The sequence below is a fragment of the Siphateles boraxobius genome, unplaced genomic scaffold, assembly GCF_051911475.1.
Source record: "Siphateles boraxobius isolate OS27281-9 unplaced genomic scaffold, OSU_SipBor_1 130, whole genome shotgun sequence".
NCBI lineage: Eukaryota > Metazoa > Chordata > Actinopteri > Cypriniformes > Leuciscidae > Siphateles > Siphateles boraxobius.
The window spans coordinates 11668316-11694819 of record NW_027508734.1 but is presented as its reverse complement, the minus strand read 5'-3'; the positions used below and the strand labels follow the sequence as shown (position 1 = coordinate 11694819).

The 26504-nt window shown below is 38.3% G+C and overlaps 1 protein-coding gene across 1 annotated transcript in view; it reads left to right on the top strand.

The window, feature by feature from the left end:
- The first annotated feature begins 226 nt into the window (after positions 1-226).
- The window catches only part of igf1rb (insulin-like growth factor 1b receptor), a 91755-nt gene continuing 65477 nt past the window's right edge, over positions 227-26504 (top strand). The window contains exons 1-2 of the mRNA XM_077227983.1: positions 227-1246; positions 5738-6292. Of these exons, the coding sequence (XP_077084098.1) occupies positions 1165-1246; positions 5738-6292 (637 nt within the window). The 5' untranslated portion in view covers positions 227-1164. The remainder of the gene's footprint in view (positions 1247-5737; positions 6293-26504) is intronic.

Below are 26504 nucleotides of genomic sequence, written 5' to 3'. Positions count from 1 at the left end.
TTGTGAATTGTAATAAATGAGTAGGCTAAATAAATATTTAACTTGACAAGAGTGCAGCACCTATGAAGCACTTACTGTATGACTATGTAGGCAGCTAAAGGTATTGACACCGCCAGTAGCAGTGTTTTTCACCAGTCCAGGCAACCTCCAAAATCAGATCCAAATCCCATTTGCGTGTGTGTGCGTGTGTGTGTGTGATCCAGCCCGGGTTTTCCCTCACACCTTTATCCAACGTAACGTTAGCCTACTATGCGTTTGAGTGCATGAGTGTGTGAGAGAGATCGAGCCTTGTTTACAGCGTCAATTCAACGGAGAGAGACTACAGGATCTACTCCACATCCTTCACATCTCTTAAATGAACACAGATCAGATCCTTCAAAAGTCATATGTGCCCTCCATACTCCGCTTCTTGAAGAGAAAAATCAAGCTTTGAAATCTCAGACTGAAGATGGTGGGAGGCTGAGAGAGACCATTTTAAAGCCTGGACGAATATTATTTGGCATCTTTCTGAGTTTCTTCACCGATTTTAGGCCTTTTAAAAACGCTGGATGAGAAGTACAGAGCATCTTGCAGCTGATGAAGATCACACACACTTACACACACTCGTCCAGACTGTTTTAGCCAGCGGACCTGAGCGGGTTTCACTTAACTACAGCGAAAACCAGCCTGCGAGGAGAACTGCAACGTGTTTTCCCCATTTTTCCCACGACATGGAGCAGGGAATTGCGGATTATCAAGCCGTTACGTGTTTTTCTTGGTTATTTTCACATAAATCGACAAGGAGAAGCGGAAAAAAATAATATTAAAAACGTTTAAGGAGCCCAAGAATCAGTGCGGTTGAATCCGGCTCATGGTATGGACATAACGGGCTGAGTCTGCTGGAGAATCTCGCTGGGGTGTCTGGAGGGTCATTTATCCCAGCAAAACACCATGAAGATGGAAGAAATCGGTTTTGTTTGATTATTTCCAGCTCATGTTTATCTGTATTTTTGTTTTCACCCCCTCCATAAGGAGGCACTAAGCTGGAAAAACCAACTTTGATCATAATTTTGTACTGAGAAGACTTCAAGAGTCAGGCATCATCTACTTTGAAGGGTTGAGCTGCCTCCCCTATTTTGTAATATATATTTTCTAAAACAAGTGTTTGCCTTGTTTTGTACAGGAATGAGGTCTAGCAGACAGAGGCGATATTGGACCATGTTTTGTGGTCTGGTGCTGGTCCTCTCCACACTCTGTCATGGAGAAAGTAAGTTATAGTGAATGCATATGGATTATAGCAACAATGGTTGCTGGTCTAAGAAAACCTTCACTTTCATTTTTTGCTTTGTGATTTCACGTGTAATGAATGATGTTTTAAGTTTTAATTTGTGATGTATGGCAAGAAAACTGTTTCAAATTTCAGACCAACCTGTTACTTTTCACTTAAATGCAGGTGTTCCCTACTTTCCTTGATTTAGCTTAAATGTTTCATAATAGAAAAGAAATAGGAGCACTACAGAAGTGTCACAGAGTGTTTTTGTTATGCAAAGTAAAAAAACATGCTACCACTGCCATTTAAATAGTCATTTCATAGGTTTTTTACTTTTAGATCTATCAAATAATTCTGGAATATAGTGTCTAATTGTGTTTTACAAGTCCCATCATGTGCACCTGTAGATATAGATCTATACTTTAGCAGAAGTATGAAAGTCAGACTTGAGTTTTCAAGACCATGTTATAGCAGCATGGAGATTTTGTTGACCGTATCCGTTTTAAGTAATTAAACCAACAGGTTCTTTAATAGACTAGAAGTTAAATGCATTAGTGTTATTTCTATGATAACAAAAAACGTTCTTCTAACTAAGAACGTTTTGCTAATGTTACCGTTTATGAAGTTTATGAAAACATTATTTCTGAATGTTCAACATTCAGTTTTTTTAAATGTTTTAAAAATGTTATGTGAACGTTAGAGAAAACACGAGGGGAAGTCTTTCTATATTTCTCATTTTTAAAATGTTATGGGAATGTTACTTTTGAATGTTTTCTGAATCAATTAAGTAGTTTCGTTTAAAAAAACAGTAGACTAAGGTCCAACTAAAATTTTTCTGGAAAACGTTCCATGAATGATGAATGAATAACATTTTGTGCTACTGTTTTGATAACGTTAAAGACCAGATAACTTTAAACGAACTTTAATGTTACTGGAAGAATCTTTGTATATAGCTTTGCGAGAAACTTGCCAGAATGTTAGGGAAGTTCTGAGAGTGTTTACTGTTAGCTTGATTTATACCTCTAAGCCAGTCCTTGAAAAAATAATCATTTTTATTTCATATAATATACTCTGGAAATCAGTCTTTAAAACTCAGTGCATTTTTTAAGTACTTAAGTTCTGGTTTTTAATCCTTTAGTAATGTTTTGACCTTCTCGTTTTCTCTTTGCAAGTTTGGCCTTCCTAAACAGTTTTAATTTGTTGTACAACTTGAGTAGTCTCACAACTGTTTAATGTAGAGTTTGATAAATCACATAAATGTCACTAACTGTTAGGCTATCTGTTAAGGGCTGGCGAAATTGGCCAAAGATTATCATTTGTTTTCTTTGGTTAACGTATCTAACAGATAATATTGATATAAGCGTGGTTTGTTACAGTTTGTTAGATTGCTGTCAGGGAAGGGCTGGTCTCTGTTAGGTTTAGTAGGATAGCCTACACTGTGATGTGGTTACCAGTAAATGAAAGTGATTTTAGAAGAGAAAAAAACATGACATGCTCTGTACAGGCATGTTTGTTTACTTGTTACTGTATGTTGTTCATGCTTTGTTGGGTTTGGAAAGTTAACAATCGCATGCAAACATGCTGGAAGGAATTAGTCATTTTTATTATTAGATTAACCCCACTTGGGCTATGCAAATTTGCCTCTTTTTTCCAACTAAAACTGTCTTGCGTTCATCAATTATACTAAAATTGTCCCCATACGTATGTGAAAAACATGAAAGATATTTTTGTATATTTAAAATCAATAACCCAGTAAGTTCTTACAAAAAAAAAGCAATTTTTGCTTCCCCTTAATGTTTGACCACCACAAAATTTCCATGTTTCTAAGTAAACTTCAAATAAAGACCCCCTGATTCATCCGATTCATCGAGAGAGAGAGAGGAAAAAAATCTGTTTTTAAAATAGAACATGCAAAAACACCGGCTCTAGCAAAACAGACCCGGTTTTGTTGATTGGAAGAGTGAGGAGTTTGTGAAGTCTGTGTAATTGGGTTTTACTGTTAACCCCAGTGGTTGCAGGGCAGCGAGGTAGTGAGGCAGAGGAGGTTCTTAGTGGAAATCCTAAGTATAACCTGTCTCTCTTGGCACAGGACGATTAGAGATTCCCAGTGGGGCATAAATGTAGTTCAGGTTAACTAGTTGATTTATCTCGAGATCAAACGATTTGTTTATTAGCCTATTAGTTGATCTGCATTTTTGGTGGGGTTAAAGCAGTTTTTGCGTTTTTAATGAAATATACAGATTGATTCTTGTACATCCACTTGTCCGATTAAAATTAATTTAGTTATTTTTTTAATCAATATTTTAATAGCAATATCTGTAATTTTATCAAACAGGATGGAATATTTTAGAGTTCCATAAAAGCATCACATAACTCATAAAATGAATTGCTGATACTAATGTTGTGCTGTTGTTTAGTTCTAAAAATTATGTCATTTCTTAGAGGTTGATGTCATAAAAGAATTTACTTTTGTTAGTGATTTTAGAAAAGACTAAAAAGTGATATTAAGGAAAACCTGCAAATTGATTCCAAGTTTAAAACGATATCCCCAATATGCTTAATTTAGAGAAATATAAATATAAAGAAACACCTTTAATGTTTATTTAAAACCATTTTGTTGTGGATATTTAAAATTCACACCATTGTTCATTTATTTGTTTTTGTGATTTAAATGAATAGGCCTGAAAATGAAATGAAAATGAAATGAAAATTCTGTCATAATTTACCCACCCTCAAGTTGTTTCTTTCTTCTGCTAAACACAAAATAAGATATTTTGAAGAATGTCAGTAACCAAACAGTTGATGGACCCCATTGACTTCCATAGTATTTTTTTCCTACTTTGGAAGTCAATGGGGTCGATCAACTGTCTGGTTACAGACATTCTCAAAATATCTTCCTTTGTGTTCATACAACTTGAGGGTGTGTAAGTGATGACAGAATTTTCATTTTTGAGTGGTTCCTTTAACTAATATTGCTATTTTTAAAAGTTAAACCTTTTTCTACCCCAGTTTATTAAGACCTATTTGATCGGACAAATGTAGACATACAAATACATATGTAAACAATTGTAGATATAAATTTGTAATGTAATGTATGTAAGATACAAACATTTGATGTCAGCATTGAAATGATGAGCAGAGAAAGTACTGTCTGAACTTCTGTTAGCAAAAATATAAGGCCTTTTTGGTTTTGTATCCCATGTCCATATGAACGCATTCTGTTGCGATCTGTTTTGTTGTAGAATTTGAAGTGTTAGGATTTACTAGCTTGGGTTAAAAGCCCCCCCTCTTCATTTCTAAACAGTGACATCAGTTTATGACCTAATTTCCAAATGCCTCCACTCTGCTACCTTTGAGAGTTCGCAATGGTGGGCTGGAATTGGGTTATCAAATGTAAACATGAGATTTGGAGAGCCATCAAAGCAATAAAGATAGGACTGTTTACTCAGCAGTGTGAAAATGTTAGAGTCCACAGACAGATTGGGTGCTGTCTGTCTTCCAGCGTGGTGAAAGATGCTTGTTTTTGCCAAAGCTTAATTCTGTTTTCTAGCATAATGAATATAATACAGCAATGCACACTTGTTAGAATCAGAATTTAAGGATGACTATAAAAGAAAGAACATTCAAGAGGAAGGAGTGGGCCTTTTCTCTCTGAGATTATCTAAGATTTAAATGGTTATAAACTTTTAGGTAATGTTATCTTTTAAAGTTTCATTTAAGCTCTATAATTCAAGAGCTCTATAATTATCTTATTGCATTTTCCAGGGTTCATATTTTTAGCTTGGCTTAAATGTTTTAGCATCTTTCTTTGTGTTTTGCCTGTGGGCAAATCACGCCGTGGAAAATAAACAGCATAATGGGTGGTAGTGAAAGCAGAGATGTCTGTCTCAGGATACCTGTCATAAAAACACAAAAATCTGTCTTATAAAGGCTCCCTCATGGCTCATGGCAATGTGTCAGTAGCAGAAGAAAAACTGCAGTTGGTTGAAACTTCTCACACGTCTCTGGCTTGACTGTCAGTAAATAAGTGTTAGTTTTTTTTGGCCTACATCATTGGACCTGTGTTCATTTAGCGCTTGGTAAATGCTTTTGTGTACCGTGGTACCTACATTTTGTCGTCATTTACTCACTCTCAAACCTATGTACAATATTATTCCTCAGTGAAAAAAATATATTTTAAGGAACATTCAGGTGCAAACAACATTGGAACCCAAAATATCTTCAAAATGTATTCTTTTGCATTTCACTGAAGAATGAGTCACACAGGTTTGGAATGACACATTTGTAAGTAAATTGACAGTTGCGATGCAAATTATGTAACATTTCTTGTGTAACATTTCTAACAAGCAATCTATTCATTCAAAAATATAAAGTCAGTTTTTAGCATCGTTAATATGAACTCTCTAAAGCATTTTACCTGTGACTGTTGAATATTGCTGTTGAATTGCATTGATTATCTTCTGAATATCTCTGTTTTCCTCCTTCCAGTCTGTGGTCCAGGGATTGACATTGGCAATGACATCAGTAATTTCAAGCGGCTGGATAACTGTACTGTTGTTGAGGGATACCTGCAGATCCTCCTCATCGGAGGCAAAAACAATAACAACCAGGAGTTCTTCCGGACCCTCAGTTTCCCCAAACTGACCATGATTACGGATTACCTTCTCCTCTTCCGTGTATCCGGGCTGGACAGCCTCAGCACCCTCTTTCCTAATCTCGCTGTGATCCGGGGCCGTAACTTGTTCTACAACTACGCCCTGGTCATATTTGAGCTGACCAGCCTGAAGGACATTGGCCTCTACAACCTGCGGAACATCACACGGGGTGCGATACGAATTGAGAAGAATCCCGAGCTCTGCTACTTAGATTCTGTGGACTGGTCTCTCATTATGAATGCCGAATTTAACAATTTCATTGATGGAAATAAACAGTCCAAGGAGTGTGGAGATGTTTGCCCGGGAATCATGGAGGACAACCCTCAGTGTATCAAATTCAACAGGAATGACAATTACAGATGCTGGACCTCCAACCATTGCCAGAAAGGTGAGTTACTTGGTTTCTTCGTCTTTATGTTTTGCAGGCCATTTTTTTGCAATTGTTGAGAGATCTGATCCACTTTTTCAGACAGCAAAGTCAATATCTGATCTGTTGACATTGGATGGTATAGTGATGACATGTAGTAGTTTGCGATATGAGGAAAAAGTCAGCAAATACTAGTGAATTCGGACATGGCTCCTGACAATATTCCTGACTAATTAGGATAAGGTTTGTAAACATCAGATTTTTTTTTTATTTAAACATTTTTTTGCTGTTCAGACTACAAAAAACTAAACCGAAATAAGTCATGTGTATGGCAAAAAAATCTGAAAAGTCTGAGCAAAACCAAAGGAGGTGTTAGAATTAGCTTTAAATGCCTGTGCTGTTAAACCAAATGTGTCATTGTTTGGGTCTTTACATGTTAACAATTTAACTAGATTTTCCTAGTGCAAATCTTTTCAAACTGTTGCTTTGCCATGATAATAGTTAGGGGTGTGAGCCTACACTGGTCTCATGGTTTGGTTCGATTACGATTATCATGTCATCGATTCAGTTTAATTCGATATCGCGAAGCATTGCGGTGCACTGCATCTTCAATTTTACTTCAACAGTGATGTGTGTGTGTGCGCACCAGTGTTGCCAAGTCCGCTTATTATAAGCGACTTTGGGCTTGTTTTTCTGTAAAGTTGCTTACAAATATTGGTAGTCGCGGGTCGTGTTTTTTTCGGCTTGTTTCTAAAGTGTAGTTGCTTATTTGGGCTTGTTCTCAGCTCGTTGTCAAGCAGATATTTTCTATATGTTATTTAAACGTAGGAGTTTGTCTTGCCTGTTCCCTCTGTCTCTCCCCTTTCCCTATACACAGTTTTTTCCCACCCACATCATGCTTCTAATTGGCTCTGACCCAGATGGCAATGAGTACTAGCCAATCAGAGGCAGAGCAGGGCAATCGTTTTTTTTTCTGGTTGGGTACACGTCAGTGAGTGGTGTTTAAATGAAAATACTTGCGAGTCGCGACCGTCGCGACTGATGCTGAATGGACTGTAGGAGAGTTTTTATATATTAATTATATAGATATTCTAGATATATTATAGTTTAATATCGTTTAACCCTTTAACTGTCACTCCCCCTTTTTTCGCATCATGAAAATCACTATTCAAACTTAAATGGTTGTAATTCAAGAATGCTTTTGAATATAGACCTATGGTTGGTCTTGTTTATTATTATTGTTGAAGTGAAGTATTATGAAATTATGAAAGTGAAACAGAAAAAAAAGTTATAGAAGTTTGAGTTTATGAAAATGAACAATGTAAAAATATAATTATTTATATTTTATATAAAATATATAAAAAATATATTTTACTCTAAAACTGCAAGAAAATGTAACCCAAAAATCTAAAGAAGTTGTGTTCCAAATTTTAGGTTGATATCTCAAAAAATTAGCTTTCAGTAAGATTTTATTTGGCCGCAGTACCAACATTTTTCACTAGATGGACAGCCAAGCTTCATTACAGAAGAAAAATAAACTGTACCGTCGCTTGTTTTGTCGCTTGAAAAAGTCGCTTGTTTTGGGCTTGTTTTCACGGGCCTGCTTGCTATTTGTCTCGCGAGATCTGGCAACACTGTGCGCGCGTGTGTGTGTGCGTGTTCGCCTGTTCGGGAAGTAGCAGTGACAGAAACAGTGACATTCCAGTTTAAGTTTCTAGGGAGTAAAGCATATTTATGCCATTAAGAAAATGAAATTCTGTCAAATCAATTTTGTTTTAAAGAAATGTTTATTTAAAAGCAGCACTCAGCAGTGTATAATGTTACCCAAGAGAGCGCGCATCAACCGTCGCCGAGTCCGCTGTTGAAGGTGACGATCATCCATTTATAATCACGCTTAACAACGGATACTTAAATCAGAGAATATTATTGGGGCGGTGGATGATTTTTGGCTGTGGATTCGGTTGACGTTGGAGCTCATTCGCGGACTCTACAGCAGTCAGACTCTTCCAGGCGTTCACAGCTCGGGGTAAAACGGCTAACGTGGTTTATCAAGTTAGTGGTATTACCTCCTGTATATTCTATGTGTGCGTGACATGAGCGCACACAGCGTGTGTGTTCGCTAGGTCGTGCTTACCAGGTTGTTCATAAAGGTTGTTCATAAAGCATTTTTAATTACTCGCACTCGCGTCTCACCTTCCTTTGCCAGTCTATGCTACCGTGACAAAACACATACGCGATAAACGACGTCAAAAAAGCGTCAGTACATTATTACCGGTTATGGTCTATTACTGAACCGATACCGAATCCTCCCTTTCTGCATCGCAATGCACCGTAGAAACGATTAATTTCAGCACCCCTAACAATAGTAGACCAGGGGTGTTTCCCTGCTTAACCATCATGCATCAATGGTTAGCTACCAGCTATTCTCGACTGTTTCCCAAAACCATATTTCGAACCATGTTGATTTCACTTTATAGAACCGTTGTTAATGGCATCACACGTGGTTAATTTTGGCTAAGTCATTGTTTTGAGACTGATTTAATGCCAGATTATTGCTGTGAATAACAAACATGGCATTTGAGAACTACGTCACTATTTATGTCGCCAATGTTTTGCTTTATTTACACATATTTGATTCAATCATGTATTTAATGACCCTTTAATATAATACTGAATAAGGACATGCTCACTCTTCAAAAATGGTGGTTTGAAAGCTATAGATTTTACTGTTTATTTACTTGCTTATTTTGCTCTGTTTAGGTACACGTATGTCGTAGCCTACTAACAAGAACCTCTGCTTTCAACCACAGATCTAGACTAGTTTCAACCCCACAACTTTGCTATGCTGGGGTGTGTTTTCCATACAACGACGTAACTCGCTGCTTAACTACTGTAGCAAAATGCATCGTTGAAGAAATCAACTAGCTAGTCACGACTGTTTCCCGAAACCGTATTTTCGCAAATTGATCGTTCAACCACGTTGTTTAATGATGTCACGCACGTGGTGGAGTAATAACTACTTTTAATAAATCTGTTTGAGATTGAATGAATGCTAGATGTTTTTCTGTAAATTACGGACAGCATCTGAGGACTATTTCTCATACTTCTCAGTTATTATGCTTTATTTTTTTTTAGATTCAATCATATCATCGGCTTGTTCTTACATTGTAGAGCACGTTCGCACATGCGCACTCATCAAAACGACGCTTTAAATCTCTTGACAAGCTAAAATACGTAAATGACGTGTAGCCTATGTGGATAAGTGTACCCTGTAAGCCCATGTACCCTTTAAGCCCACTTTCAACTTTGAGGTCAAATAAAAAAAAAAGAGTAAATCATATTTTATGCAGCTCATTATTTTAATCAATCCAGTGATTTGTTACTTCCCTGGCATTTTTTATACCGATCACATTTGGCAATGTTGAGTTAGCCCCACCCATGAGCAAGCTGTCTCAGGGGACCTCACACAAAGTCACCCCAAAACTTTGGTTTTTTGGGACCCTTCAGAAATCAATAAATTTCTGCAATTTTCAGCCATTTATTTGGTAAGTACATTGATATTATGTCAAATAAGAGATAAATGTGTTGTTTTTTGTGTATGAACAAATAGTACTTTATATAATTTTCCTTTAAATGGAAAGATGAGTTTTATTAGCTTGCGTTCAAAGCTAATCTCTAGGTCAAACCATTAGCCTTACAGAAAGATTTACAAATACATAATAAATTGTTTTGTAGAGAAGATTATTTTCATAAATTAAATTTTTTTTTAGATGGGCTTAAATGGTACAATGCCACAAAACGCATGAAAACTATAGCCAACACAAGCTAACCTTGAATGAAAAAAACTTAACATTTCTCAATGTGGGCACAATGAAAATTACTATGATACTTAGTCCACAGTATATTTAAGCTCCATGCATGTATTTGTAAACATATCTTACATTTTTAAAGGAAAACATTGTCTTTTTTCACCATTACTCACTGTGGTACCATTTAAGCCCATTTAAGCATAACTCCACAGTCAAGCCGAACTAAGGCGCATACTCCCGTTGTGGGGCCCCACTAGAAGACCCCCCGAAACCCCAGAGTCTGGAGCCCCACCTTGGCTTCCTTCCTGAGATACACCATGTCAAACTACCACTTAGACCAGGAATAACTCGGGAGCCAAGCCGACTTAAGGCTCCAGACTCCCTGTGTCTGGGGCCCACTAGGAGGCCCCCCTAAGCCCCCCTAAAGAGTATGGAGCCTCAACTCGGCTTGGCTCCCGAGATACACCCGGTCAAACTTCCAGCTTGACACCAACTCCAGTCAAGCCGTCTTTAGGCTCCAGACCACCGGCCACTAACACCTACCAAACCCACCCAGGGCTCTAATCAAACATTAGCAAAATTTTTTTTTTTTTTAATACTTCCCTGTCACTGAATAAATATATTGATGTTTTACTTCTTTAAAATCAATAAATTTTTTATATTTTGTGAATAAATGATGATGTGGGCTCATTTGGAACACACGCGGGCTTAAATGGTGCCAAAAGTACCAATTAAGCCCATGCCAGACTTCTGACTTTATTCCTAAATTATCTTAATTTTAAATTTAAAAAAGTACATCAACTAATTAATAAATTTTTAAATGGGAGATAAATCTTGCATTTTAACTAATTATTTTCCTTATAAACCTTGTCAATATCAATGAAAAAATACTAGACTTACATTTTGGTGGGCTTAATGGTACACTTACCCAATTTTAAATAAAACATACAGATTGTACTGAATGTCAGCTTGCTTTTTTGGCTCAAGATAAGGATTTGAGTCTACATGTCATACAAACAAGAAACTATGCTTCTAACCACAGGTTGAGAGCTGTAGTTCCAACCACACAACTTTGCGATTCTATTTGCGAATGTTCGTTGGAACGATGGTTTCGGGAAACACGACTCGTTGAACTATGCTTATAACGATGGAACTTGCGACTATAGTTGGGAAACGATGCTTTTGGCAAACGCACCCTGTTTGGTTTCGGGAAACCAAAATGTTGAACTATGTTGGTAAAAACAGCACTTGTGGTTGGCTAACGATGCTTTTGGGAAACACGACTCTTAAAGAGAAATTAAAATGTACAGTTTGTGCTAATGGACTCTATAGTACCTCTTGTGGTAAAATTGCTGCATTTCACAATACCTCGATGTGTTGTTTAGCTAGTGTTTATGTAGAGCATCATGTTTTGTGCAGTTTCTGTCTGTCAGGGATTTTCTTGCATCCAGGCATCTGTCAACACAAAGCTTTTCAATGGTTGCTATCAGTTAAGCAGAGTGGGGTCATCCAGCATTTGTTCTCTACCTATAGTAGTCTTCATATCTTGGTTGGTTTATGTATTACAGTGAAGAGAAGAAGAAAGTACAAATTTGCTACGGGGCACATTTTAGTATTTTGGTTCTTCTTCGACTTAGGCTACTTTCACAATGAAAAATGGTCTGGTCATTGCAGGGGGTTTCATATGTGCTAGACTTCTAAAATAATGGCCTAGTCTAAAAAAGAAAAAAAGGAAAGTTTGTGTCCGGAAGCATCCTTGAAATATCGAATTCCTGACAGTGGTAGTGAACCGGATAAAAACAAGCAAATTCGTTAGAGAAATATAACTTTTTTTTCAACAAGATGAGAAAAACGAGGTGAAAGAAAGATCCAGTAAGCCACTATAAACTTGAAATACATGCAGAACGCATGCATTGAGAAGTCTGGTTGTAGTCTTCCACTATTGTGGTTTTTTTGGACAGAAGGATGCTGCAGTGGCAGACAAAGCGCCTCTCTCTGAAGGCAAAATACTTTAGCAGTTCCTCCCACTTTCCATATAATTACCTTGTTTTCCTTTAACACAGATGTTTCTTCAAGGGCCGCTGGTAGTGGTTTCCAGTCAGTCTGACTTGCCTTTTTTCTTCCCAGCTCTTTAATTACCCAGTCAGGACTTGTTGTTCACCAGCCTTGTACTTTGCATTTCAGCTACATTTAGAGTAGACAGAGCTTACTGCAAATGTCTACACACATGCACACAGGAAAGAGCCCACATCAGATAGACTACTTAACAGTTCAAGTTGAGTTGAGATGGAAAATATCCGATCTGGAACAGTTATCCTCTGGTTGCTGCGCAAAACTCTTCGCTACGATGCTGGGGTGTTATATGTGGTAGCTAAGGGATAGTTCACCCAGAAAATTCAAATTCTGTCATCATTTACTCACCCTCAAGTTGTTCCAAACCTGTATACATTTCTTTGTTTTGCTGAACAGGAAGATATTTTGAAGAATGTTTGTAACCAAACATTTGTTGGGCACCATTGACTTCCATCGTATGAAAAAAAAAATACTATGGAAGTCAATGGTGCCCCAACAACTGTTTGGTTACAAACATAAAACAAATACAGACTCTCAAGCACCATATAACTTTTGTGGTATTTTGCAAATCTTTTGAAACCATACACAATAGCTTTGTGTGAGGAAGTCCTAAATGTAAGTATTAGCCTATTGGAAGATCTTGACATTAGCCCTTTCTCTCCATGGTGAGAGTAGCAGCAGTGTATGATTCCTCAAAGAATCGTTTGTTTCAGTCACACCTTTTCAATAAATGACTTGGTCTGATTTAAAATCTAAATGATTTGTACAAGAATCACTTAATTTTGCTGACTCAATGATTTGTTTTGTTTGAATATCAAATAAAATTTTAGTCTGTTTCTCACACAAATGACTTCAAATGACTTGGAATATAGTGTGTCGTATCGGCTCTTAGGCTACTTTTGTGTCCTTTTTGAAGCTTGAAAGCTTCAGTCTTTGTTCATTGTAACTGAATATCAAAGAGTGATCATGATAGTCTTCAGAATATCCTTTTCAGATCCACCAAAAACAAAAGTCTTACAGGTTTTGAATGACATAAAGGTAAATAGATAAGGATTGAATATTCATTTTGGGGTGAACTTGCTGTAAGAATTCAGTTTTTACTTTGCAATTTTTACCTAACGTATATTTTTCTTCAGAAAAATTTAACACTCATCAGAAAGAGATCATGTAAAAGACAGCAATGCGAGGTGATTACATAACAGTTACTAGCAAACCCAAACATGACCTTTTCAATACCTTGTTAGCTACAGTTTGATCATAACACTAACCTTGAAGCTGTAAATGTCACACGTATTGGATATTTATCGCAGTAACAGATGCAATATGATGCAATATGCAATATGATGCCTTAAAGGGGTTGTTTTCCTTTGCAGCACAAAATCTGCATCAGGCAGTAGACATAAAAAATTAAGCAAAAGTTTGGATGATAGATTGAAATCTAAATTAGACTTTGATTGGATCACACTACGTGTCGTTTGTTAGCCATTTTCTGTGTTTGCGAAGAGCTTTGCTGTTGTCTGTTGGCATCTTTGTTTATTTTACAGGTTAAAAGTAGGCTATCTTATAAGTTGTTAGTTAATAAAATACATAAAAATATATTGTCCAGAACAGAACGGCAGCTCTGGAACGTTTCTTTTGAAAATGCAAATAAGGAATTTTGGCCGTCTGGTTTTCTGGTTTCTTTGGGACGGCAGTAGAAGTTAGTTGGATGTCTGCGGTGAGATTTGATGAAGTAGTGAGATTTTGGAGTGGTCTTTCACAGGTGACAGGTGAATGCTTTCTTTCATCTCTCTGCTGACCACCGTTGGGTGGAGACCAAACGAAAATGTCACTGAAATGTCAAGCGCTTTAGCCGAATAGATTACAATGGCTTATGACTCAGAACTGGAGATTTCTTCTTTTCTCTAAATACCACAAGGTATTAGGCAGTTTTTAATTTGCTGTGTAGTTGGTTCTCCCTTTTTCTTTTTCATGCAAACACTAAGTCAAAAGGTGTGCGCTAATCGATTCCGATCCGTAAAACGCTGACAGGAAAGAGCGCCAATAAGCAAATACAAGTCTGCTTATTAAAGGAGCATTTCACCCCTGGAAACCTTGATCTTCATTGAAAGTGGGTCATATATGTATTCGAAATCTGTCAAAATTTTCAAATTTGGTGCCTTTTTGACCGAGTTATGACAGAAAGTAACTTTATAGCGCATTAGTTTGGTAAACCACATTTCCCACAATGCAACGCGTTTGAACAGCTCCAGAAGCCACTCCCACTAATCCAGAACACCGTCTATGCGTGACCCGCCTATACGAGAATGCATTACGCTAGCTAAAGTTACCACTTTAGTTTGAAAATCATTTGCGATCTCATTCTTGATTTATTCCTTCTTACTATTTATTTTGAAATGGTGAACTTTTGTATGGTACCGGGATGTTCAGTCACCTCAAGGAAAGGTCCAAAAGTAAGTTTTCATGCCCTACCGAGAGAGTAGGAGAGTATCTAGGACGCCTCTGTCCATATGCGGTGCGAAACTCGGATGGTTCACAACACAACACTCCATGTCCGTGTCTGCCTCTGACATTTCTTCTAGAAGGAATTGGCATTTTAGAGATTCTTTGCAGCAGACAGACTCTAGCTCGGTTTCCATAGGCGCACAGTTACAGCACGAGCACCACCAATTCGCTACAGCGCGAGCAAGCCCGGGCTTCTCGTCTGCGCCGGGCTGGTCTCCTGCGGCGGCCGCTGCCGCAGCCGACGCCGCCGCCTCTTGTTCCTCCATCAGCCTCAGCTGCTCTTCGCTATATTGTGGCTCGTATAAATAGCGAACATCAGTTTCGAGCAAAATATTTTCAAAATCCTCGTCTTCCATATCGTGTGTCGTAAATTCAGGCATTATGGTAAATCTAACTCTTTGAGCGCTTGTTAGCTTAGCTTGCTGTCTTCCAAGCAAGATGGCGGATTAATAGTTTAGTTTCTTCAGGTTTAGTCCCACCCACTGATCTGTAATAGGCCGGTGGGGTGAGTGGGTCCCACGCCCTTGAATAATAATGAGCTAAAGACTGTAGTTTTCTTAATATGCAATTAATTTATCTTCCGTCCTATCGTGACGCAAAATGACGATATTTACGTCACGATAGGACGGAAGTAAAACACTTAAATCCTTTTTTCTCCCATCTCAGAAAAAAAACAAGCAAAATTCCACCATCATTATAATATATGACTGGGTTTCTAACAATACAAACCTTAATGCAAATGGGTGAAGTGACCCTTTAAAGGTGTGGTATGTGATTTGGAAAACGACCGGCAGATTTTGAAAATACACAATTCAATCGGTCCTACTCTCTTTCCTCCAACGCTGGCTCTGACTCCAACCATGCGAAGAACATGGACGCGCAATCATGCACGAGCGAAAACTCAGATACGCGAGAGATTGTAATCACGATTTAATACTAATCATGGAACCGGCTTTACTGACGAGATGCGCATGTGTCACAAGCTTTGAGTATGCACATGAAGGGGGTCACGCGCGCTGGGGGGAGGGGGGTGTGGTACAACCGCTTGATTGACAAACTTACTGTCCAATGATTCCAGGTGGCCTTGGAAATGATTGGCTGGAGTTTTTCGACTGTCCACACTAGATGCGACACGACTGTGAGATGTGTCAAAATCAATCCCACAGCCATTCAAAACAGCGTGTGGGCGGAGTCTCGCGGAAGTGCACAGCACCAGAGTAATCTTGACGGCACTCGCAAGAAAATGGAGTAGTCTACATAATCAAATATTACACCATTTAAACATTATTAAAAAAACATAGGCTGCTGAGTTACTAAAACAATCTTTGTCAAAGAATACACTTGTTTGTTCACAGTTTGATTAATTGTTTAATTTCAAGTTCTGAGGTGAATTATCAATTTTTGCTTTTACAGCTACAAAGCTAAGAGCACTAAATGATATTCAAAGTCACATTGCATGCTTTTAACATTAAAGTGTAAATTGCAGGTTAACCACCACATAGTGCTGTAGCGGCGCGTCGTCGACGCTTCGACGTCAAAATTACGTCAACGCCATATTTTTGCGTCAACACTTCTTTATTTCTTTATTTTTTGCACCGTTTCCTGCGGTACAGCTCACCACCTCACGTGGGAGTGAGACCGAAACATTGCAGAAAGGAGAACGAAGACAACTCGAAGTGAATATGCTTTCCATTAAATGAATCACACACAGTAAACAAACTCTTAAAAAAAAAAAAAATGCAATTTAGACGCGCAAACTGGTTGCCGGTGCGGTGAGAAGTACATGCTCGGGCAGATTCGGCTTGAAGTCGTTCATCCTCGGTTGCGACGCCGCGCGTCATTTTTGCCGCGCGCACCTTCGCGCTCGTGCGGACGCGTCGAGTTTAAACAAGGCTTTACCCCGTGTCAGCGCGCGCTCTGATCGGTAAAGGGGCACAGACCTCTCCCGAATCATCTCCTGCAGTAGCAGCCTACGAAGCACCACTAACTCCGCTTACGTTTCCCTCTTAAGCTGATATTAGTATTTAAACATTCTTATGATAAAAAATGTTTGTAAAAAATATTTTAATAACACGTTTTTGGCGGTTATAGAGTTCTAATGACGGTGTTCAAATACATAACATTAGACTAACGTTAGCCAGCTTATAGTATCATGATTCAGTACACTAGTTAATTTATTTGAGATACATTATGGTTTTTTATTAATCGAGCAGCAGAAAAATAATCTTTATATTAATCATCCAATTAGTCGTTAGATTAGTCGACTAATCGATAAAATAATCGGTCAACTAATTGTTTTGTTAATAATCGTTTACCCCAGGCCTACCACCACAACCAATTAATGTTTAGATTAAAGTGCTCAATATAAAAAATTTCTGTCTTAAAATGCGTTAAAATAACATTTATTGGGGTTTCTTCAAAGGTAGCATGTTTTTTACCGTAACTGGGTGATGACGTCATAAAAGGGAGTAGCAACCCATACTCTGCTAGATTCCTTCTGTTTGTGGCTTGACTATGAACAATTTTGAACCAGTCAGGCGTGAGAGAGGGGAGGAAATTGCCAAAAATCATGGCCCTCAAAGAGTTATCAATGCTTGGTGTGAGAAAAATGAGTGGAGGGTTGGCCAGGTGTCATGGTGAGTAGCTAGAGCTAGCCTAGGTTAACCTGGTGCTAACCCGGATAACATTAGGGAACAAGCCAGTCTTTTCAAAATCTTGTCGTCATGTAGAATAGCAAGGAGGGACAACGACTGAAGACATTATTTACTTACATGGTGTTAGTAGTCCTAATCAGAACTGTAGAGATACACACACTGCACAGGCACAATGGCGCTTTTGCTAGCATCTGCAGACAGAACGCGATATTGCCTGTGCTAAATCGCAACTAATTAGCGATGCTCATTGTCTGAAAGAAAAAAAGAGATCAAGTTCCATATCGCTGTGTTTGACAGGTGTTTGTGTGGGCTATGCCACCCAATGGAATCAGCAGTGGAGAGTATGTGCTGCCGTGAGGTGAACGCGTTTTGGAGTTTAGTGGAAGCAGCTCGACCCGCGACCGGTGTTCAGACGATTTGTGCTGCCTTGTCGAAAAATGCTACCCAAGTGCGAATCGATCACAGAGAATGCCGATTCATTTTCTCTATTGTTTCCATAATTGTGTAAATCTCACAATATTATGACATCGTTATTTCATTTAAAATTTGTATGGGGAGCACATTTTGATATTTTAAATGTACTAGGTATTATCACATTTGATATAACAAGTAAAATGACATTATTGTATATTATATGAAATGCATAATAAAATTTGAAGTTATGAGTACTGTATACTGTACTGTCTGTTTTTATTTTTAAAACGGTGTGAAAAGTAAAAATTATCATCAAATAAACCATTAATCTGACGTGCCTCACGCAGCATCCTGGTTTTGACGCATGCTGCCTGAACCCGTTTGTTTTGCGAATAGTTTACACTAATTTCAGGCAGAATCACGGTAATCTCATAGCCAGCACACACGAACTATGTTTACAATTGGGTTACCTCAATCATCAACACCATTTTTGCTTGCTGAATTAGGTCTCCTCCAATATAACTGCTACTCTAAAAAGAGTCCCTTTTATGACGTCACGCCCAGCCTAGTGGAAGGGAGAGGGAGTGAAAAAAGTACCAACTTTTCATATTATATTCAGCATTTTGGTATTAAAAAAACATACAAAACAATGATGGGTGGTTCTTATCTTTATGTTTAATAAGCACATTGCATCATCTTCGTGAAAATTTTAACCTGCAATTTACACTTTAAAATTAGCACATAAACAGTTTATGAGATTATCATTGCCACACTTTGTGTTTGTTGTTCCAGCCGCGACGTTGCAGAAAAATAGAAACCGTTTCTCTAAAATAGAATCATCGCGTGTTGCCATGGCGGCTGGTTAGGACAAAAACTCTTTTTAACATGGAAAAGATACCTTTTATTGCGCGTCGCCTGTAGTTAGGAGGACAAGGTGTAAGCCTACCGCTCTGCACTTTGAGAGGGATCAGATCTCAAAACAGATCGCAACACAGAATACAAAGCCGACAAAGCTTAAATGTATGGGCTCACGCACAACTCATTTGTCAGGATTACAAACGTTTGGCTGCGATGTAACATTTAATTGCTAACCTATTATTTATTTTGGAAACAAAGCTTTGTGCTTCACTCTTGTCATAATTTTCTGGTAAAACGGCACATACAAAAATATTGTGTTTTTTGCGGACCACCACCGGTGCTACTCAGCCACCGCGGTAGTGCGGTTGTCAAGTTTACCGGCACAGGCACCCCTATATGTGGCCTGTGTTGTTAGCCATGTCTTACATTTTTAAAAATTTAAATTTAAAAATTACTCAGTGTTTTGTAGTTTTTTTAGTAATCTCTAACACCAAGTAGGCCTGTTAGCAGTAGCATTAATGTGACACTTGCTTTGGCAAACACCACTAAAAAAAACAAATGGCCAATGTATAGAACCGAAGGCGGAAACGTTTGTTTTGATTTCAAATGTAGACGTTTAACTACTACCATTGTGGCTGGCTAAGTTACGAGTCTCTGTTATCTAGCCGAAGAACGAGCCGCGGCGCCCCGCGGGAGGGAAAGCACTCATCACTAGCTGCCTCTGAGTGATCTCATCCGCTCTGCACCACGGCCGGAAACATTCAGCCCCCGAAAAACGCTTGGGGGACTCTCTCAAAACGGCCGACCGGAGAATGGGGGCCTTGTTTTAATTACCGTCCGTTTATCTTGCCCACATGTAAAGGCTGGGTTTCTGCCTGGCCAGGCAGCACAATAGTGTGACTTCCTCTTTGTGTTCTGCCTCTCCCAAATACTTCATTAACCTCGGCGGACAGTATAACTCTTTCACTGGAGCAATTGTGTCTTCGCTTGAACGGCTCAATGCCGGAGTCACTGTCAAAGACACAGTCTGCCCTTGATAGTATTATGCTGAATAGTCTTGGCTGTCATCAAGGTTACATGTTTGTCAAACTTTCTTGTGTGGCTAACAACAGTTTGTTTTAGATAAGAACTGCATGTGGCGGTTGAGTTCAGTGGAATAGCTGCATGCTAGTGTAATTTATGGATGTCTGGAATGGATAATCTTTTCTTGCCCCAAAATTAAAAACATATAAATTGTTTTAAATAAATATTTATTTAAAAAAAAGATATATATTAATTAATATAAACTGTATAAATATTTATTTAAAACATTTCATATTAAATAAATCAATTTCTCAATTTTAACTGATTCTTATTTTGAAGAACCAATATCGATTCCTAAATCCCAAGAATCGATCTTTCAGCCTATGCTGTTTTTATTTGATGAATGAACAAAGCTTTGTAGCTTTATTTTTTTTAGCTTTAGCAATAAGCTTTGTGCTTTATTACTGTTGTTGATGTGAAACAAAGTCTTAGCTTTCGAATTCTGTAAATTTTATTACGAAATTCAAACAATAAATATTGTTTTGGTTTTCTTTAATATGGTGCAATTGAATAGATGGAATCTATTGCATATTCATATTTTTACTTCAATTCTTCAATATATATACTTTGGTTCTTCAATATTTAATGCATTTTTGAATAAGTACGTCATGTTTATATGATAGCCCAACATATAGATGTTTATATATAAAAAAAAAAAAAAAACCAGTAGAAACATTGTCCTTAAGCATTACAAATGTATTATAGATTTCCATTACACGAGAGTAGATGTTAAAACTTCATGCTGATTTGTACTTGGCTTTCGCCAAGATAAGCACCAACTAAGACATAGCTTTACAGTAACCTATGCTTCTCCATCCATTTACGCTTCTTTCCATATGGTGATGTAAATCTCCTTCTGTCTAGTGTTAACACGCGTCAGCACACACAACGGCTGCAACCACAGTGCGGTCCCCCCATGACAACCGTCTGGATTGAGCGGAGTAGGGAACATCTCTAGGGTCTTCAAGTGGGCACCTTCCGTTCTCAGTGTTTCGTCGACTAGCCCACGACACCTCAAGAGGGCTCGACAGTGACTCTTGCGTCCCAGAGTCACCCCCCTCCGTCCCCCACTCAACTCAGCCCAGCTTACTGACCTCTACTTCCCTCTTGCTGCTGAGACCTAACCACAATCTCACAATCTCTCCGCAACCCAACCATACGCGCCAACCCGTTTGACTAAGGCTGTCGAGCCCCACTGGTGCGTTAATATGCAGTTTCAGTGGCAACGGTTCCGTATGGCATACCACCTACCTCAAAACACAATATCTGCCCAACCACCCGTCATTCACGCAATATACACAGGAACGTAATGACTGTAAAGACTATACAACCTATACAAATAAACCAACAGACTCTTATAGTTTTCAAGAATTCTTCGAAACCGTAGCATGGCGGCCTGTACTCAGCCAGCTAGAATCTTTCCGTCTCAACCACAGCCAGTTGCTGCTCCTTTCTGCTGCTTCAGATAAGTTCTTTACTGTGCGACGCAACTCTTGGCCACTGAATCCGACGTCTCTGAGGAACCGGGTTGTAGAGTGTGCCACAAAACCTCGACAACCCACTTCCACTTGATAAACCTGGACTCTCCATCCTCGCTGTTCTGCTTCAGTGGCCAGATGAGCATACCGCAGTTTCTTCCTCTCATATGCCTCATCTATCGCATCCTCCCATGGCACTGTTAACTCGTATCAGTTGAACAATGCGTGCTGATCCAGACCACAAAACAATATCTGGCCGTAGGTTAGTGGTGGCAATCTCAGGTGGAAAAATAAGCCGTTGATCAAGATCAGCCAGCATCTTCCAGTCCCTAGCAGCTTCCAGTTGTCCTGGGCGAGAATTGGTGTTAGCACCTTTTCTTGGTGGTTGCTCGCCTGGGCGGAGGAATATTGTCTTCTGCGTGTAATGTTTTGCTAGAACAGGCGGCAACTTATTTGTCATACTACGCTTGCCTTCCAATGCTAAAGCCAAACATTGCAATACTTGGTCATGGCGCCAAGTAAACCGACCTTGGCTAAGAGCCACCTTACATCCTGTCAAAATGTGCCTTAATGTGGCAGGTGATGAACACAATGGACAAGAGGGATCCTCTCCTACCCAAAGGTTTAGGTTCTGCGGTGATGGGAGAACATCATACATTATTATTATTATAAACTTCCTTATGTGTTATTTAAATGTAGCCTACAAATTTATTTTAACCTTATTTTAACCTTTAATATTATAGTGATGTACCAACTCGTGTTCCCTGTATAGTACAGTTTTCTGTACTGTGCCTGGTAGACCCTAATTAATCTATCTAATTTAATCTAATCAGAATCGAATCATAAGCTTGTGAATCGAATCATGCAATTTGTTTCGATGCCCAGCTCTAATACACATTGTGAGAATGTTTTCATGGCAATGAAATACTCCCAAGTCTATCAATTCAAATGACAAAAATTCTCATTACTATGAGAAAAAATTTAAAAAAAAGTACGATTGTACACCATTATAGTACTTGTTGTAATGCCTTTAAATTTAGTTGATTTTAATTAAAAAAATATTGTCCAATATTGAATTTTTTTTTTTATCATTGAGATTTGGGGGAGAATCATGTCTAACATGATGTTAAAGGGATAGTTCACCCAAAAATGAAAATTCTGTCATAATCACAACAACTTGAGGGTGAGTGAATGATGACAACATTTTCATTTTTGGGTGAACTATCCCTTTAAGATGCAAACATAACTTGCATAGAATGGCCATTTTATTTTGTTATTTTAAGTTTATTTGATTAATTGTATATTATTATTATTGTTATTTATTATTATTATTATTATTTTCCTTTTGATTTGGGGTTGAAATATGACCTAGACTCACCAGTGTTGCAATATTATACATTGAGTCGCATTTGTCATTTAAGTATATAAGCCAACTTTCTTAGTCAGATTCTTGCAGCGTCTGCTCAGGCATGCCGAAACATCCGTTATCAGACTGTCTGTGTGTGGTGTCGGTGGAGCAAACGGGAAGAGAGGAATCTGTCCCTTTAAGTGGGCATATAATTAGGCAGGAATTCCAGCTGGCTTAGTCACCGCTGTATGGGGAGGATAAAGGGGAAAACCATCGCTCTCAGCCGTTGCAGGGACCACTGGTTGGTTCTATCATTCTGCAAGAATGTGTGTGAAAATCGTGGGGGCAAGGGTGGGGTTGCTGTGGTGATAGCAGGGGTTGCTTTGCAAGGGCAGTCTGGGGTTGTGTGATTTTGGCACCGCTTGCTTAACCAGTAGGATTCCAGGCATTTGCCCAAACACGTTAGGAATGATCTAACCTTTGGGTATAGGTGATGGCTTCAAGGAAGGCTTATCTTTTCCTTTTGTCTGTCGCTAGCCTTTTGTTTAGGAAAGCGGCTGGAAATGGTTAATAAAAGCCCATTGCACAACTTTTGCGCTTTTAAAAATGCTTTTAAAGGCAACATGAATCACACTTGCCGAAATGGTGTTACTTCATCCCACACCGTTTGTGCTACAGACATGAATGATGAATCATACTGCTTATTGAAGAGATCCAAGACTAGAGACCAAAATACATCGTAGAGACTTGGATGTGGACTTTGTGTTCGGCCAGCAAGAAGCAACCAAACAGCAAGTTTTGGCATCTGAATTAAATTTTATTACATAAAACAAATATGTAAATGTTCACCGCCATTCAAAAGTTTTGGATTTGTAAGATTTTTTTCAAAATGTTTTTTTTTTTAAAGAAGTTTGTTATTCTCACTAATGCTGCTTTTATTTGATCAGTAATATTGTGAAATGTTATCACAATTTAAAGTAACTATTTTCTATTTGAATATATTTAAAAATGTATTTATTTTTATTCCTTTGATTTTCATCTTCAGTGTCACATGATCCTTCAAAAATCATGCTAATATGCTAATTTGCTGCTCATGAAACATTTAATATTATTATCAATGGTGAAAATAGCTGTGCTGCTTAAACCATTATACATTTTTTTAATCAGGATTCTTTGATTAATGCAAAGAACAACATTTGTTTGAAATAAGTAATAGAATGGAATAGAATATTTTGACATCAGAAATATCTTTAATGTCACTTTTGATCAATTTAATGCATCTTTTCTAAAAATCTTATCTTACACCAGACTTTTGAACAGCAGTGTATAATGAAAAAAAAAACATTTTCCTGTTGAGTTTGTCCTTAGAGGCTACAAAAAGACCTTCTGTGTTGTTTTTAAGGTTAAGTTTAGTGTTAAAAGGCTTATTGTTTATGAAAATATAAAACTTTCTGACATTTCTAGTGGCATTTGAATTGGTCTGAAATTGAATGACCATCTTTGTTAATACAATTTCTGTGGATTAGATTAGCACATCCTCCCCGCTATCTCTGCAGTTTGTTTTCAGACACTTTTTTTCCGGTTTGATGGTAGGACCAATCCAGTGAGACTCCTCCACCGCATGAACAAGTGCAGGAAGTGGAGTAAACAGAGATCATTTGGATCCGTCTGTTTCTTCCTCATGTGCGACTGAAGCATATGAAGGGGAAATTGGGCCTCGCGTGCCATGCGTGGAGAGAGTTTCCTGCAGATTTACAGGGGGGCTGTGATTCATCCCACACACTCAGTGTCTCATTCACAGAAACGCTGGCGTGATGTCGCTTCCTGTTTCATACTCTGCCTCGGTTGTAGATTACCCGCAGCCAGAGTGTGATGCCAGTAACGATGTCATTTTTTTTGTCACCGTCACATTTTGTGTCCTTTTTTTCTTTTCTTAGTTAGACTAAAGATTTGTTTTGAGATTTTCCAAAAAATGACATTGAAAGCCACTGGATTATTAGTTGAATCCTCCTTTCCTTGGGTGATTTTAGATGGAATTATGTTGCAGCTGATTTTGCCGCATGTCAAAATATTTGTGTTGTCAATTTGGTTCAACGTAGGGCTTATTCTTGTCTTTAAGTGCTTTATCTTCACTTGTGACGCTGATGTGTTTCCCTTCCTGTCCTGGAGCAGACGGTTAGACTTAATCCAGGGCCTCATTACGGTTGTCAGTGCTGTCCCTAATGGCCACAGGTAGCTGGGAGCACCCTGTCGAGCTGTCTTCCTGTCTGTCTCTTCTGGAACACCCAGCATTACTTGTCCGTAAGCTTTAACGAATGATTTACAGCGTGTCACTCATTAAAGTCTGAATCTGAAAAACGTATTTTTGACCATGTCTATTGGAGATCCATTAGACCATCTTAAAATAAAGCAATAATTAGCAATAATGATTTGACAGACAGTAATTTTTCCACAGCTTTGGGGTTTTCTTAAGCGTAACAAGTTGGAGTGTTTTTAAAAGACACCTACAACATCAGTAGGGATGGGAATCACAAGGATTTGGGTTCCTAATTTAATGACTTGCTTTTCAGTAAGTGAATCTGATTTATGGACAAGTGTTTTTAATTCACTAAAGGCCCGATATACTTCTTTTTCGTACTTTGCTTAGTGGTCAAAAGAAGTTTGAAATATGTGACCAGCGATATACTGTTTAGCAGCATTTATATGAATATTTATATATACATTTATTATAAACCGTTATACAATAGATTGTTTAAAAGCAAGCAGCTTTATTCATACTCAAGTGTATTTACTTCTAGTTTTTACTAGAGTCCGACCGATTTATTGGTCTGCCGATTTTATCGGCGGATATGAGCCTGACGCAGTAATATCGGTTTCGCCGTTTATGACGCAGATACGCCGCCAATATTAACTTTTTTTTTTTTTTTTTACAGAATATAACGTGGATAAAATGCTTGTAAATTGTGTAACTACGTAGTTTGTCCAGCAGAGCACGCTCCATTGTTTGCTACTGGCGACCCAGGTTACTGTAGTGACACCAGCCAATCGTTTCCTGGATGTGGCGCAACGCGAGCGACAATTCTCCGACAGTAAACGGATGCCTCATTCTGCTTTGTAACTGGCGCTTTGCGTCCAGGATAAACAGCTGTTGCGACACGAGCGACATCGGCCACGTCCGGTGTAGACACAGTGTTAAAGCCCATTCTGCATATAATGCTAAGTTACAACCTAAAGTAATATTAGGTTTTCCTAATTATTGGTATTCCAATAATTTACATAATTATAACACTTCGTATACGGCCGTTTTTGCATAGTGAGTAGTTTCACGTTTAGTACATTTTGCTGACTACTTACTTACGCCTATTTAATATAGTATTTAAGTGAAAGTGAAAGTGACACGTGATGGCCAAGTATGGTAACCCATACTTGGAATTTGACCTCTGCATTTAACCCATCCAAGTAAGTGCACACACATTAGGAGCAGAGTAGTGAACACACACACACTGCAAACGTGGATACACACACCCGGAGCAGCGGGTAGCCTTGAGTGGCGCCCGGGGAGCGATTGGGGGTCAGGTGCCTTGCTCAAGGACACCTCAGTCATATTCCTGCCGGTACTGGAATCGAACCAGCAACCTTTGGGTCACTAGTCCAACTCTGTTACCATTAGGCCATGACTGCCCCCGTACTGTACTAAAAGTACTGTACATATGTAATTAGTAATTGTAATTAAACATGTTTTCATTATGGTATTATTACTTTTACTTTAGTAAAAAGATCTGAGTAGCCTACTTCCTCCACTGGTAGAGACTAGAGGAATTAAAACTAATAATAGAAGTTAACAAGGTTTTGCCATAGACACTTTTGATATATTTGATACAATTCAATTTTTTATATACTGTGACTAAATAAAAAGACAAAGTCATTAGTGAAGATTATGCAACAGTATTTAGAATATAATAGAATATAGAACATGCAATGCAAAGTAAACTAGTTTGGTTACAGCTCAAA